The sequence below is a fragment of the Pygoscelis adeliae genome, unplaced genomic scaffold (assembly GCF_000699105.1).
Source record: "Pygoscelis adeliae isolate BGI_AS28 unplaced genomic scaffold, ASM69910v1 Scaffold57, whole genome shotgun sequence".
Classification (NCBI taxonomy): domain Eukaryota; kingdom Metazoa; phylum Chordata; class Aves; order Sphenisciformes; family Spheniscidae; genus Pygoscelis; species Pygoscelis adeliae.
Genome location: NW_008825615.1, coordinates 18,782,014 through 18,796,850, shown reverse-complemented (window position 1 = coordinate 18,796,850; position 14,837 = coordinate 18,782,014). Strand labels below are relative to the sequence as shown.

The 14,837-nt window shown below is 39.3% G+C and overlaps 1 protein-coding gene across 3 annotated transcripts in view; it reads left to right on the top strand.

Moving 5' to 3' along the window:
- The window catches only part of MYOM2 (myomesin 2), a 91,810-nt gene that overhangs the window by 19,147 nt on the left and 57,826 nt on the right, over positions 1-14,837 (top strand). For all 3 annotated transcript variants that reach the window (XM_009333204.1, XM_009333202.1, XM_009333203.1), the window contains 6 exons: positions 795-933; positions 1,116-1,273; positions 2,154-2,246; positions 12,360-12,448; positions 12,529-12,579; positions 12,837-13,001. In XM_009333204.1, coding sequence (XP_009331479.1) covers positions 795-933; positions 1,116-1,273; positions 2,154-2,246; positions 12,360-12,448; positions 12,529-12,579; positions 12,837-13,001 — 695 coding nt within the window. The remainder of the gene's footprint in view (positions 1-794; positions 934-1,115; positions 1,274-2,153; positions 2,247-12,359; positions 12,449-12,528; positions 12,580-12,836; positions 13,002-14,837) is intronic.

Below are 14,837 nucleotides of genomic sequence, written 5' to 3'. Positions count from 1 at the left end.
AAGGTCTGATATTCAGCTCCCTTCTTTTGTCCTGTTGGCAAAGCAAAGAGTAGCATAGGCTGCTTACTGAATCAGCATGAATGCAGGAGCTTGAGCTAGCTCCTCCTAAAAACATTTATGAGTTGATTTTTCTTTAGGAATTCTGAAAAATCTATGGAGTTAGATTTTCAGGGGACAACCCACAAATTTCTCAAAATGTTGTCTTTTCCTGGTAGTTTCTATAATACTTCCCACTCACCCTTGTCCAAGGACAGCTTTTTTGCACGCAGCGGTTCATCAAATCCTTGTGAACTCCTTGGTCTGTATCTTTTCGGGTGAGGCCAGCTGATACAGCCCATGGAGCCAGCAGAGCTTCCCAGGTGCTAAAGCTGAGGGCACACCATAAGCAAGGCCCAACTCTTAAGAGGGTGTGAACAGGAACAGAACGTACCTTCATTCCTCTGCCTTCTTGTGTCCATGGGAAGGAAAATTAGGGGCCAGAGGGAAGCCAGGCATGTTCTTGATCTCGATTACCAGAGGACTAAGACTGTGGGGTACTATGTCAACATGATCATGCCAGCTTTCAAGACCTGAAGCTATGGCACCACATATACAGGGGAAAGAAAAAAAAGAAAAATTGATATTCATTTCACATGTTCATTAGGATAGTCAGATACATGCTAAGAATAATTCCTAAACTAGATTTTACATCTTGCTGATATAGTTTCAGAGCCCTCAGTTGCCTAATGTGTATGAGTGACAACCTTAAAGCTTCATATTGGTTCTCTTACCAGATATATTTTCTTGTCCTACAGGACTCATGAACAAAAGTCTCATGCAAGTGAAGAGAAAAGGATCCGGTTTGCCAGTGAGTTGTCTGCTTTGGAAAAAGAGATTCACACAGCCAGGCACCATGCTAGAGAACATCTGGATAGACTTGCTATACAAAGGATGGTACAGTGCTGAACCTTTTTGTTCCTACCCAAGCAGAATTATAAGACATACTGAAATTTAGGCCCGTGTTTCAAATGCCAATAGTGATTTAGCATCTTTTAATTTTGTGGATTTAAGATTAGATCTTCTACCCCATTTGAGTCTGGTGTTAGATGCTTCTTTTCTTTTCCTGTATTTAATAGGTAGAAGAAAATATGGCTCTGGAAAGACATGCTGTTGAGGAAAGTATAAGTCGAGCTCCTGAAATTCTAGTGCGCCTGAGGTCTCACACTGTCTGGGAAAAGATGTCTGTGAGCCTTTGCTTCACTGTACAAGGATTTCCCACCCCTGTTGTACAATGGTAAGAGATTGGCCTTTCCTAGCCCCCTAAAAATATTGTTAACCTTTTTTCATTTGGAAGTTATGGCATAACAGATAAGTGTCACACACATAATGGCTATGTTAAACGCCCTTTATAATCCTCATAGTTGTGCTGGATCATAGCAGTTGATACTGCACTGGAAGGAGTGGGACGACAGATTGCTGAACGACCCTGTGCAGTGTGAGAAGCAAACTTGAGTATTTCAGAAGGCAGACTGGGGAAGGCATTCCAGTCTTTCTGGCCATTGAGTTCCCTGTTGATGAAGTAGCAAATGGCAAAATACACAGAGCTCACGGGCTGCTTGCTAAGTCTGGATAAACTTGCACCATTGTTGCCATGGGCTGTATCTGTGTTCACTTTGCGTCAGCCTCTGTTAAGGTGGACAGTTGTGTAACATCCCTGAAGCTGCCCTCCTCTCCAGACAAGCGCTGTCCTATATGTGTGAGAGCCCCAGGCTGGACTGTGAAGATCTAACCTGAGGCACAATCCTGTTGCTGTAACCCTTGTTTGTGCTGAAGTGCTTTACTGTAATCCAAGACAAAGTTTGCTTCCCATCTTGTGTCAGGGCTAGTGGACAAGAAAGTTCAAGTCACATGCCATCTCTCTACTTCACTGACTGCTTTTCTGGTTTGGGTGCACATCTTCTCTTTCCCCTTTCTCACTGCAATGACGGTCCCCCTTTGCATTCATGGCCCAATCTATATCTATCCATACATACTGGAAAATACTCTATACAGGTAGAGAAGGTTTATAGAGAGAGCTCAGATGATAGTAAATGATTTCTGGATGTAAAAATCTACTAAATTAATGCAGTGAATAGTAGCTGATATTAATGAGTTCATTTTTTCTTGATTGTCAGGTACAAAAACGAGGAATTGATTACCCCTGCAAGTGATCCAGCAAAGTACAGAATTGAAAGCAAATATGGAGTACATGTGTTGCATATAAACAGGTAGATTATTCTGGGGAATACAACAGTTTTTTATACTCTACACAAAGTATTTTGTATTAATGACAATTAAAAATTCACACAAAGGCTGCAAGACAGTTTTTAAATTCAGCACACTTCTCTGTTGGTACTCACATTTAGGCTAGGGAAGGTTCACTAAGTAGCTGAATATTAGATCATGAAAATGAAATGAAAAATTAGATATTTTTATTATTTAACTCCAGCAATCTACAAGAAGATAGAAAAGAAGAGGTAAGTAGCTGAAAGAATGGTAGTTCCTTTTTTATTAGAATTATATCTTCTCAGCATGCAAAGTGGAAAATTGTCTGTGTATTTTATATTTTTGCCATGATGAAGCTCTATAAAGCAAGCAAAAATTTAGCTTGTCAGGGCAAGAATACCCAGTTGTCAGTATTTGTCTTATGATATGTTAGGTTCTGTTTACTTTTTGATCTCCATTTTTTTATTCTCCAAAAAGTAAGGAAGTGTAAATTTTTTTTAAAAGGTTCTAATTGAATTCATTTTATTTTTCAAAATTGTATTAACCTTATCATATAGAAAATGCCTGAGTAGAACAGCTTCCCAAAACTAATCCCATACTGTCCTAAACAATTGAACTATTGCATGTTACATGCGACTTGGTACAAGCTTTTTTAAAAAATATAAAAACCCAAAGAAAAATGAGGACATGACTGTGGTATTTAAAAAGAAAATTAATATCTACAGCAGAGACACAAAAACCCCTTTTAATTTCTCCAGAACATGAGCATCAGCTGTGCTGAAACAGCTGGAATATTTGTGGCTAGCCAAACATTTAATCTTCTATCCTGTCTCCATCTGTCAGCAGTGGAAGCAGCCCTGAGCACAGCCTTGTGGCATTGGTAGAGAAAATAAGTGCATCATTCCTTCTGCTTTTGGGAAGGACTACTTGCCTTTGTCATCCTGCAACAAAGTCCAGCCCAACTCTCCACCTTTCCATAGCTCAGGATGGGAGAAACGTATCCCTGTAGAGAAGCTGTCAGCAAGAACCACTGTGTTCTTGCTTTTTAAGGGATGCTTCTCAAGGAGTAGCGGTACTTATGAGTACTTCTAAGACGCTCATAGTCTTCTACCCCCAGGCTATGGGTAACTTGCTGACTGCTCCCTGTATCCATGAGAGATCTCAACACAGCTGATTCTTCCCACCAACACTACTTTTGGAGATGAGAGCAGGAGGTTAAAAGATAAAAACAGCTTGTCCTCCTGTAATCCTCCTCCTTGCAGCAGGGAAAATGGAAATGCTCTCCTTTGTCTGGATGTGTGTGAGTGACAGTCAGGAGATGAAACTTTGGTGACTTCCTGCCAGTGAGTGACTGTGACCATGTTTATTTCCCTTGGTTAATGTCCATGAGCAGCTGCTTGGCGAGTCCAGTATGCAGTACGTAAGTTCTTTTTGTGACATTTTGGGACTAAACGGCTTTTTGAAGAAATTAAAATCAGTGTTGGTGCTGCTTTTGGAGCATCTGTAACCATCAGGCTGAAGGGTACTAATGGCTTACCTCCCCTTGGTGCTTTTTTTCTCTTTCCTGTGCTGGTTATCTGTCATGCAGACACCATCCACAATCAGCTTTGGGAGTGTTCAGACCCAGCCATATTTATTCAGATGTACCACAGAGTCATTTATTGGCACCCACTCAGGCTCCCACACCCACCCATCATCACCCACTGTTTACTAGTCCCAGACGTGTACGTATTCATGCAGACTCCCTTACGTTCAACCAAGCCGCCATCTTCAGAGACTGTTGCTCCATTTCTCTTTCATTCTGTCTGGCAGTATGTTTTTTTTTTGCCACCTAAAGATGCCTCGCTGCTCTCCCACAGGTTTCCCTTCTCCACTTAAAAGAATACTGGGGGATTGTAGACCCAGAGTTATGATTTATTTACCATAGATTTATACAGTTTATTAAATTAAAATTTCTAACCTTAATTTTCTTTCTTTATTTATTACTAATCTGTTTTATTTATAAACTTGACCATCAGCCATATTTTCTGTCCCAAAAACCAGAAAATCAATGTGCAGGAAATGGAAGAACATTTTGATAGTGCATTACTAATATTAGGTGTTTCTTGTACTGAAAACAATGGATGTCTAGGTAGTGGTTAAAATATATGTATTATTAATATTTTCATACAAACATGTATCAATTAACTCTGGATCTTCCATACATATCTTTGTGCACATATATTTGGAGTATTATTTTTTTTTCCGGGAAGTAGAACCGTTGGAATTTTCTACCTATCCACTTCTGTGCTCTTCTCAGCTGTTCACATCAAAGTGCTGAGCTGCATGTCATCTGAGCCACAGCCACTCAGAACGGCCTTGGAATTTCTTGGCTACCATTCTAGCGCTTCAGTGAAGCTCAGGGAGTGAACTTTTCCTTCTGATGCAAGTATGATATTTATTCCTATGAGTGGAGTGTTCAGACCCAGCCATATTTATTCAGATGTACCACAGAGTCATTTATTGGCACCCACTCAGGCTCCCACACCCACCCATCATCACCCACTGTTTACTAGTCCCAGACGTGTACGTATTCATGCAGACTCCCTTACGTTCAACCAAGCCGCCATCTTCAGAGACTGTTGCTCCATTTCTCTTTCATTCTGTCTGGCAGTATGTTTTTTTTTTGCCACCTAAAGATGCCTCGCTGCTCTCCCACAGGTTTCCCTTCTCCACTTAAAAGAATACTGGGGGATTGTAGACCCAGAGTTATGATTTATTTACCATAGATTTATACGGTTTATTAAATTAAAATTTCTAACCTTAATTTTCTTTCTTTATTTATTACTAATCTGTTTTATTTATAAACTTGACCATCAGCCATATTTTCTGTCCCAAAAACCAGAAAATCAATGTGCAGGAAATGGAAGAACATTTTGATAGTGCATTACTAATATTAGGTGTTTCTTGTACTGAAAACAATGGATGTCTAGGTAGTGGTTAAAATATATGTATTATTAATATTTTCATACAAACATGTATCAATTAACTCTGGATCTTCCATACATATCTTTGTGCACATATATTTGGAGTATTATTTTTTTTCCGGGAAGTAGAACCGTTGGAATTTTCTACCTATCCACTTCTGTGCTCTTCTCAGCTGTTCACATCAAAGTGCTGAGCTGCATGTCATCTGAGCCACAGCCACTCAGAACGGCCTTGGAATTTCTTGGCTACCATTCTAGCGCTTCAGTGAAGCTCAGGGAGTGAACTTTTCCTTCTGATGCAAGTATGATATTTATTCCTATGAGTATTCCTTGATCCCAGTGGAAAAATTCTTGAGGCACCAAAACCAGAACGTCACCTTGTCGTCTTAAAGTAGTAACTGGACACAATTTCATCCCCCCGTTCGCTGTCTTCCAGACTCATGAGACTATACAGTGACCAGATCATTTTCATTTCTCTGGCTCATATTTTTATGGTGCTCTGTGCTCAATTTACCACATTTTCTGCAGGCATTCAGCACTACCATTATCATATAGTGCCACTTTCTTGCTCCTTTTAGGCTTCTTCAATTGGAAGCTTGAGCTCAAGGTCTCCCTTGAGCAGTAAAGAAAAAGGATTTGGAGTTTCATTATATTTTTTGCACATCTCATAATTATAGGAGAAGAGATATTGCCAGCCTGCACTGGGTTAGTGGTTCATCTCATCTTTCATCTCACTTCTGACAGGTGATTCAGAGGAGACTGTGAGGAGTCCTCTGAGGGAAAGCTACTGGTAGTTGAAGTGATTGATACATGTCTGAGAATGTGAGGGTTTGTTTAGAATGTATTTCTTTATCCCACTTAATTTAACTATGGATAGGCACATAATACAAGAAAAGATTTCTATATCAGAGGTAATCAAGACGAGGATGCCCTGTTGCTTTATAGCATAGCTGCAAAATATTTTCTGTCTTATTGTATATCTTAATAATTAAAAATCATAACATTTTGAATTTCTTAGTTGCTGCTACTTGTTTAGCAACAGGTTTTGGTTTTTTTTGTTTGTTTGTTTACTGTTATGCCTCCTTAAATGAATCACTTTTAGCTTTATGCAGCTGTGAATGGCTATATTACATTTCCTGATATGTTGACTGGGGCATAGAGGGGACGACAGTATGGTCCTGACTGGCGGTGTTCCTGACCCCCACCCCTCAGTGAGCAGGCAGGTGAGCTGATGGGGGCTGGATGGTAGAAGGAGCAGGGAAGGAAGTTTAATTTTCCAGAGCTCTGCAGTGTGATGATGTGGCTGCACAGTCTCATCTATACAAAGCTCAAAGTTTGGCAGTACTTTGTCTTTTATTAAGGCCCTCTCCCTTTCCTGTTTCATTAAGTCATCGCTTAAGAAGTGCTTGTAATTGCAGCAGGAAAGGTTTGTGGTTGCATCAGCAAAAATGTGTGGCAGAGCCAGCAGAGTGCAGTGTAACACCTGCTGCCAGTAGGCAGAGCTAGCCCTCTGATCAGGCGCTCCACTCCTCAGCACCACCAGCATTGCTTTAAAAAAAAAAAAAAAAAGCTTAAAAATTGAATGAACCTTCTCTTCTAACTATTCTCATTTAACAAATGACACTGTGCAGTCAGTACAGCGCTATTTTAGTTTGATTAGGCACAAAAGGCTTGAGATGATTTAATCTGGAGAGATAGAGTGAGGCTTGCCCTTTCTCCTGCTGTAGGTGGAAGCAGAGCAGAGCAGAGTAGAGGCATTGCGGCAAAGGCAGTCCATCGGCGCAGAAGGCAGAGCCTTTGAGCTGTCTAGGGTTGATCGGGTGATAAACTGCAGCTCCCAGGGTTTCGCAGGTATGCAGTACCAGTGAGCGTATAGGCAGCAGGAGGAATGGTGTATTTCCACTCTTCTTTTCTTGCTGAAATGCAAACAACAGCCCCAAATGAAATGGTCTGTGATCTTCTGATCTGTCTGTCATCATCCCCTATAAGCTGCGGTAGTTGGGAGCTTGAGGAAGTGGCCACCTCGTAACAGAGGTCCCCTCTTCAGTAAAACCAAAACCCAACCAAACAGGAAGGATCAGTCAGATTCAGTCTGACTGGAGAATCAGCATGAAATAGTAATCCTGTAGAGTATTTCCACATTTTAATGTCATATAGCCATAACACTGAAAATTTTGTCATTTGGATTCAAAAGAGGCAATTTCAACTCTGTAATTTACTATATTCTGCTTCCTGTTCTTGACATGCACTGAATTGTGTTCCAATTCAGGCAAAAATATTATTTCACTCTTAACTTCCATGTTTAAATCTACACTAGGCAGATGGATGAATATATGCGTTTTAAACAGATGTATCTGCTTGGGGAATATTCCCCGCACAAATATTAGCACTTCAGAACCTCATGTGGGTTCAGGGCAATTTAATTTTCACAAAAAGTATTAATACCTTGGGACAGATACAGCTCTGCACTCACATGTCATGCTATCTAAATGTACTCTATGCATATTTTATCTGACCTTTGTAAAGGTTGGAAAACACATTTTCCATCATGATGCAAGAATAACTGTTGGAGAGACCACACCTTGCCTCCTGGGTACTTCAAATATAATTTCTAACTAGTCTTGGCTCAATGCACTTTACAGTGCAATTTAGGAAATCTAGGGTTTTTAGCATACGAGGAAGTAGATAGTTTCCAGCATAATCCTCCATCTGAGCATTATCTGGCATGAAAGGAGAGTCAGGACCTTATGTGACTTGTCATCCTGTCCCACCTTCTTCAGAGTGGGTATTAAACAAATGTGTTGTGTAGCTCTTACCCACTAACCCACTTCCAATATCAGATTTGAAGGTATTCCACTGAGTACTAGGTTATCTAAGATGGTTTGATTTCTCTCCTGGAGAGTCAGGTTAGAGAACATAGCAAGTAAAATGCTTCCAAAGCAGTGACCTCCAGAAAATAGGTAGGGTTGTTAGGACCTCTTAAATAGCAGAAAGTACCTGGCCTGGGGAATTGTTACCTGTATGTTCATAATAACTGTAAGTACCTTGTTTCTCTTCATAAAACCAAAGGATGTTGTAAGAGTGTGGTCAGTCATTTGGTCAGTAACTTCTTTCTTTTGTTCTCCTTGAGAAAATTAATTACCATTCCATCACTAACTTCTGTCAAATAGTTGCTTTCAGACTTGGGCTTCAGACTTCTTGGGCTAAAGAAACAACCCTTTTGTGAATCTCTTGTCTGTTCTAGAGACTTTTAGGATGATAATCTGTTTTCTCTACCTTGGAGACCATCGCAAACATGAAAAATCTCATCAGGAGATGTATTTTGCTATTCCTTATGAGGGCAAAACTATGGGGAGGGGATTAAGATGAACACAGATATATATCCGTTTGAAAAGATAATCAGCTATCTGCCATTCTGCTTCTTCATTTTAGGGAGACAACTTTGCAGTTCTTACACCTCTAAATTTCTGATGCTTTGAGTGGTCTAGCACAGACTGCGGCCTCGCATTTGTTCAGAATACACATTTCTATAGTTTCAGGATTATTTTTATGTCACCTTGTGGTTAATGATAAATCACTCTTTAGATCCTGAATCCTGTGTAATTCTTACAGAAATGAGTTCCTATTGACTATTTTATCTGTTGTTTTGCTGGAAAAAAGCCAACACTGAGATCAGATGATGACTATTTTAAAGTGATAGTTAATCAGAGTTAACCTCAGTTAAGGTATACTCATATTTTATCCTTGCTGTCAGCACTCTGTAACAATAAAATGTTAAAGAGCAGTAAAGTTGGATTTGACAGAAGTGAAGCAGCCCAAAGTAATGCTCTGTTTATGTGAGGGAATGGCCTAAAACAGCAATGTAGTATTTTTTATTTCTTGGAATTTCTATTAGGTTGAGCCATCAGCTAATCAGAGTGCTGTCTGAAACACACCCAATTAAATCCTGCTTCTGTGTAGTTCATTTAGTAGTGCATTTAATAGAGGCCACTCTGAAATTTCCGGTGATGAGATACAACAGGGGTAGTGTTCATCACTCAGTTAAGATATGGGTGCTGTATGCTGTCTAAATCATGTCCAGCCCAGGAATGGATCAGCACCTCATCAGCAAATGCAGCATGGTTCCCCTAGCACATGCCCTGCCAGATATAAATGTGCACCATCCTCCTGGATGGTCTAACTTACCCAGGAGAAGCCTGGACACATAGGTGGTAGGAGGACACTGTGCACCTCCATAGGTCTTTGGGCAGGATGGTGAGTGGCCTGGACTGGGGGCTGGAGGGCAGGAAGCCTTTATAGGGCATGTGTCTGGGGACAAGGCCTGCAGGGTACGCTATGGCATATATCTGCCACCAGTGCCTAGGAATTGCACTCCTGGACCCCGCCTGACATAGTAAAGACATCCTCTGCCACAGCAGCCTCCTGGCATGGAATAGACTAATTCTGTTGTCCTTCAGCACAGGGCTGTCAGGACATCCAGGCTGTTTTCTGGAAATAGTCCCTTACTATCTCCTGAGCTGTGTCTGGGAATCCTTTTGGCGAGCTGGCGCACCCCAATGCATGCCAAGGGCTGTTCTAACACATCAGCACTAGGGTGATCGAGATCCAGTTTCTGGGGACAAATGATCCAACACTGTTTAAGTTACTAACACATAATATATGTTATTAAATATACTGTATACTATATACTATTTACTGTATATTCTATATATATATCTCCTTAAAGTGGGGATGTAGTGCAGAGTGATGAGAACACCTTACAATTCCAGTACAGTTAATTCTGCAATGCCCCTTCTTGCAAGAAATTTTTGAGATGCCTCATTTGTTGTTAGCTTGTTTTATTATAGCAAGACACTGTACTGGGCTGTGATAAATGTATGAACTATGTACATTTCAGTATAGAGACATTATAACATGACTTAGGAAAAAAGCCTGTACTGCAGTTTTACCTTGCTTTTGGCATTTTATCACCCAAGTGTTAAACAGAGTGAAACTGGGATAGTAAAAAAAAAATGTTCTTCTTTTAAGAAGTTGTTAGGGTGAAGGAATGTCGCCAAGTCTGACAGCTTTCAAGCAAGTCCAGAATAGGTTAAGCTTTATATAAATCTGTGAACAGGTACTGGCATTTTTTTAAATCCTTCCTGAAAACAAAAAAAAATGTTGAATAATAGCAAGCCTAGTATTTAAATTCTTTTAAATTGTTTTTCAGACTTACTATGCCTGTCCAGACTGAAGTAGGGTGCTCAAGGGCTTCACACCCAACTGCAGGCTTTTTAGTTAAGTGGCCTAATCTTAGGACTTACCTCTGTATTTGATAATTAATTGTATGATCAACTTTGTATTTTACTGCTTTATTTTGTGCAATGTGTGGCTGAAGAGTTGCCTCCAGGAGGAGCTGTTAGTCCTGCACATATAGAGAGATAAATCTCAATTTACTAGAACTTTCATCAAGTTGTGTTTTAGACATCACAGTACAGATAGTATCATTTTTGTGATATGACACTGTCCAGAATACATGCAAGAACTGAAAAATAGGTGTCTGATGTGCCTGTCACAGGTGCTGCATATCCCAAAGTTGGCATCCTGTTATGCAATTTACATCAAACACTTTTATATATTCTTTCTTCTCTCACACCTGGGATATATGACCTCTTAGAAGACAAGTGCAACCAGAATTTCATCCCTTTCATCTGGCAGTTGCCAAGAAGATACAAGTTTGTTCTTCTGAGAGGAAACTAAGTGCATGCATACAGAACATTGTATCTCATCACTGGAAATTTCAGAGTGGCCTCCATTAAATGCACTACTAAATGAACTACACAGAAGCAAGATTTAATTGTGTGTGTTTCAGACAGCACTCTGATTAGCTGATGGCTCAACCTAATAGAAATTCCAAGAAATAAAAAAAAATATCAACAATTTTATTCGACAGACATATTGTAGAATACTTGGCTAATGGAAAAATTCAAGAAAAAACATTGAAATGGACCAAAAAAAGTTTTGTCCATTCAAAACCAAAATGTTTTATTTCATTTTAGAGTATTTAGTATGTTTCTGAAAACAAAGCAGAAGTAAATTCTGAAATAATTTTTTTAATTAAAATATTCATTCTGAAATGTAAAAATGAAATATTGTACCTTTTTCAAAATTGTTTCTTCATCCAGAGTAAGTTCTTTCAGCAAAATTGGGGAAAACTCACTCTACCCAAATCTGCATTTTACCAAAAACTAGTCCAAAATATTTTTAACTTTTTCTAGTCAGTAGTCACTTATATTTATTAGAAACATAGCAAATAAGTTTATTTCAACTGTAAATTTGAGTAATTGCACCCAAAAAAAATATTTGCACACAGTTTAGTTTCCTTTACTTCAATTTTATGTCAATAGTTCTTCTCCTGACTCACCCCATTATAAATAAGAAAGGAACTGGGACATCAAAGTTTGTACCTATATCTTAACACCTGGCCATATATCTGCTAATGTAACTTCTTCTTCAAGGAAGGATGTAGTAAGTGAGACAATCCATCACTGGGTCCTATTTTGCATGAAGTAACTATTTTTTTGCTTTATTTTTCATTATATTGTCCTTGCATAATAAATATCTTTTCTCACTAAAAAAATATATCAAGGCAAAACGTTTATGCCCATAAACAATTTTGGTCAGTTTCCCTGGTTTTGTATCATTTCCTCTGGATTGCCTAAGAGATATGAGAGAGGCAAAAAATGCCAGTATCTGCCTGCTGGGAATAGCCATAGAAGAAGGAATTTCTGCTAGCATCACATATACTTTTCTTCCATGTCTCTTTCTTAAAATACGTGGCAGAAAGGCAAGACAGATTAAGGAAGGTTACATACAGAAAGGAAATAACCAGACTGGCATCCTCCAGCTATCTCCTTTTGATCATTCTCTAAAGGTCATTTCCAGTTTGCTCAAGTTAATGCAGTCTGCACACTCAGCCGTGATAAAACTGCAGGAAAAAACAGTACCAGCTTTCTGATTGTCTTTCATCAACGTCTTGCACTGTGTAACACCAGCAAAGACCTTTATACACTTTCCTTGGGGTTGATGTAGCTTAGTTTGTAATATCAATCATTAAGAGAATTTGTATTTGCATAGAGAGTCATCTGTTTTCCTCCTTCCCCTTTTCAGAGCTGATTTTGATGATTCTGCTACCTATTCAGCAGTTGCAACAAATGTCCATGGGCAGGCATCAACTAATTGTGCTGTGATTGTGCGAAGTAAGTCCTACTTCATGATTAAAACAAGAAATAAATATCATGTTCATGATATTGACTGTTTATTGTATGTTTATTTATAGGGTTCAGAGAGGATGAAGAGCCTCACCCAGCTGGGATAATGCCCTTCCACTGTAAGTACTTTTTTCTTTTTGCTTAGATAGTTTATGTACTCTTACCAGAGTAAGAGTACTCTGTTTCTGGCTTTGCTTTCTAAGCATTCAGTTACAATAGGAGCTGTCCAGATGCTTTTGCTTTCCCAGTTGCATTTCTAGATCAGCATCCAGTATAATAAAGAGCTCCATCTCCTGTTCAGATCAGACAGTAATCTTTTTGTGCCTGATGAAATGAGGCACAAAACTCAAGAAAGTTTTTATTTTCTCATGCATAGTGCCTCTGTCGTATGACGTTTGCTTCACCCACATTGATGTCCAGTTTCTGGAGAAGTTTGGAGTCACCTTTGGAACTGAAGGTGAAACACTGACCCTGAAGTGTTCTGTGTTGATCACCCCAGACCTGAAAAGACTACGACCTCGTGCTGAGTGGTATAGAGATGGTAAGTTAGTACATTGAATAGAAGCTATCTGGAAAATGCTGGAGGAAACACTGAGGACACAGACCAGGCTTAGAACATGAGATTCTTGAGTTAAATTTGGAATAGAGCAAACAAATATCTCTAGTTATAATTTATAGACCTGCACCCTCTTTCAATTAAGTGACTTGGTCAACCTTTTCTTAAGCACACATTTACAGCAACAGGAGGTAAAGTCATATTATCTAATAACACAATAGTTAGAAAATGACTAGGTGGAGATCCAAACTCACTTCCTAGATTTGGCCATGATCTATAATTGAATAATTGAGCTGAGGGTACTCACAGAGCAGTAAATTAAAGTTTGAAACACTGAGGGGTGGGCATGGGCCTCCACTTCCATCTCACTCTAGTATTTATTGTGAATTTTATATTAAAATCAATTTAATGTGTAGTTCAGAAATACTTATAGAAGCCAGGCCTGAAACACACGCCTTTGCTCTGCTGTTTAAGTGCCATGTTGGTAGCTTGTTTTCCTTGCCTCTTTTGTCAGTGAAAATCTATGCTATGCCAAGCGAAGCGGTCTTAACTGGAAGTACTGAAAATAACATCACTGAAGCATGTCATATACTCTGGTGGATGGTACACAAACCATGCATGAGTAGTGTTTGTTCACCGCACCAAAAAAAGGTCTTGAAACGTAAAACTAACTACTTAAAGTTTAACGGATAGCAGGCTATTGTAGATATTTAGCTCACCACTTTTCACCAACCGCAATCTCTGTGTAGGATTCTAAAGTAAATATTCTGCCTGAGGATTTAAGGACAGACTTGTTTTTTTGTGAATGGTGACACCTTTCCCCAAAGGGACCACACTGAGAATGGTGGACTCCCAAGACTGGTGTTTGGACTGGTCCCAGGCAAGCTGGCAGAAATTCCCATAGCTGACAAAATGTGGTGCATAAACTAAGAGGTGACAGTAAGATTAATAAGGCAGTCAAGAAAATTCAGGATTAGGAAAATCAGAAAAAAGATGCTTTTACTGCTGCTAGTTATGCCTTTTGTTTCATGTACTTCATAGTTTTACATGGATTCGCATCTGACCCTTCAGGGAATGGGCCGCTACTTACTGTTTCATTCCTATTTGTCTATCACTGTGGATACTTCATTGTGACGGAATTATTAGTTGTTATTAAAACAAAAAATATGAAATAATAAAAATGGCTTTTTTTGTTTGGTGAATAACCTAAAATCTAAGGCTCATCCTTGAACCCAGATTCTGTTTCCACTGAAGTGTACAGGGATTTGTAATCACTATAAGTAATTGCTCACCTCACTGAGGTGGGCCATCAGTTTCAATGGTAGCTTTACTTTGTCTCCTACTGGGCCCAGTTTCTCAAGGTGCCAAACCTCTGAAATTTTGAGTTTGGAACTGCAGCTATGACGAACTGCTAGTTTTCAAGGGATGCCCCATATTGTTCCACTTTTCATCCAACATGAATTTTTCTTTCACTATGGATAAGTGAACAAAAGCTTACATCCCTTTCAGTTTAACCCTTCATAATGCCAAGATAATTCCCTTTTGATATGTAACAATATTATGCTCTTTGTTTTCCCCCTTATTTGACTTAAGTTTACCTTCCCTGTGAAAACCTGAGATGAAAACTTGGTCTCTTTGAAGCCAATAGGTTTTTGCTAGTGAGTCAAATAGGCTTTCATCCCATTATTCTACTTATGTTGCAGGAAATAAGATGACACAAACAAGCTTAGATTTGTCCTTCGTTGCACATACATGGATCACAATATTTCCAAGAGGTGTACAGGTGCATCAGCTGGCAGAACTTGTTCCCAAACACAGCAG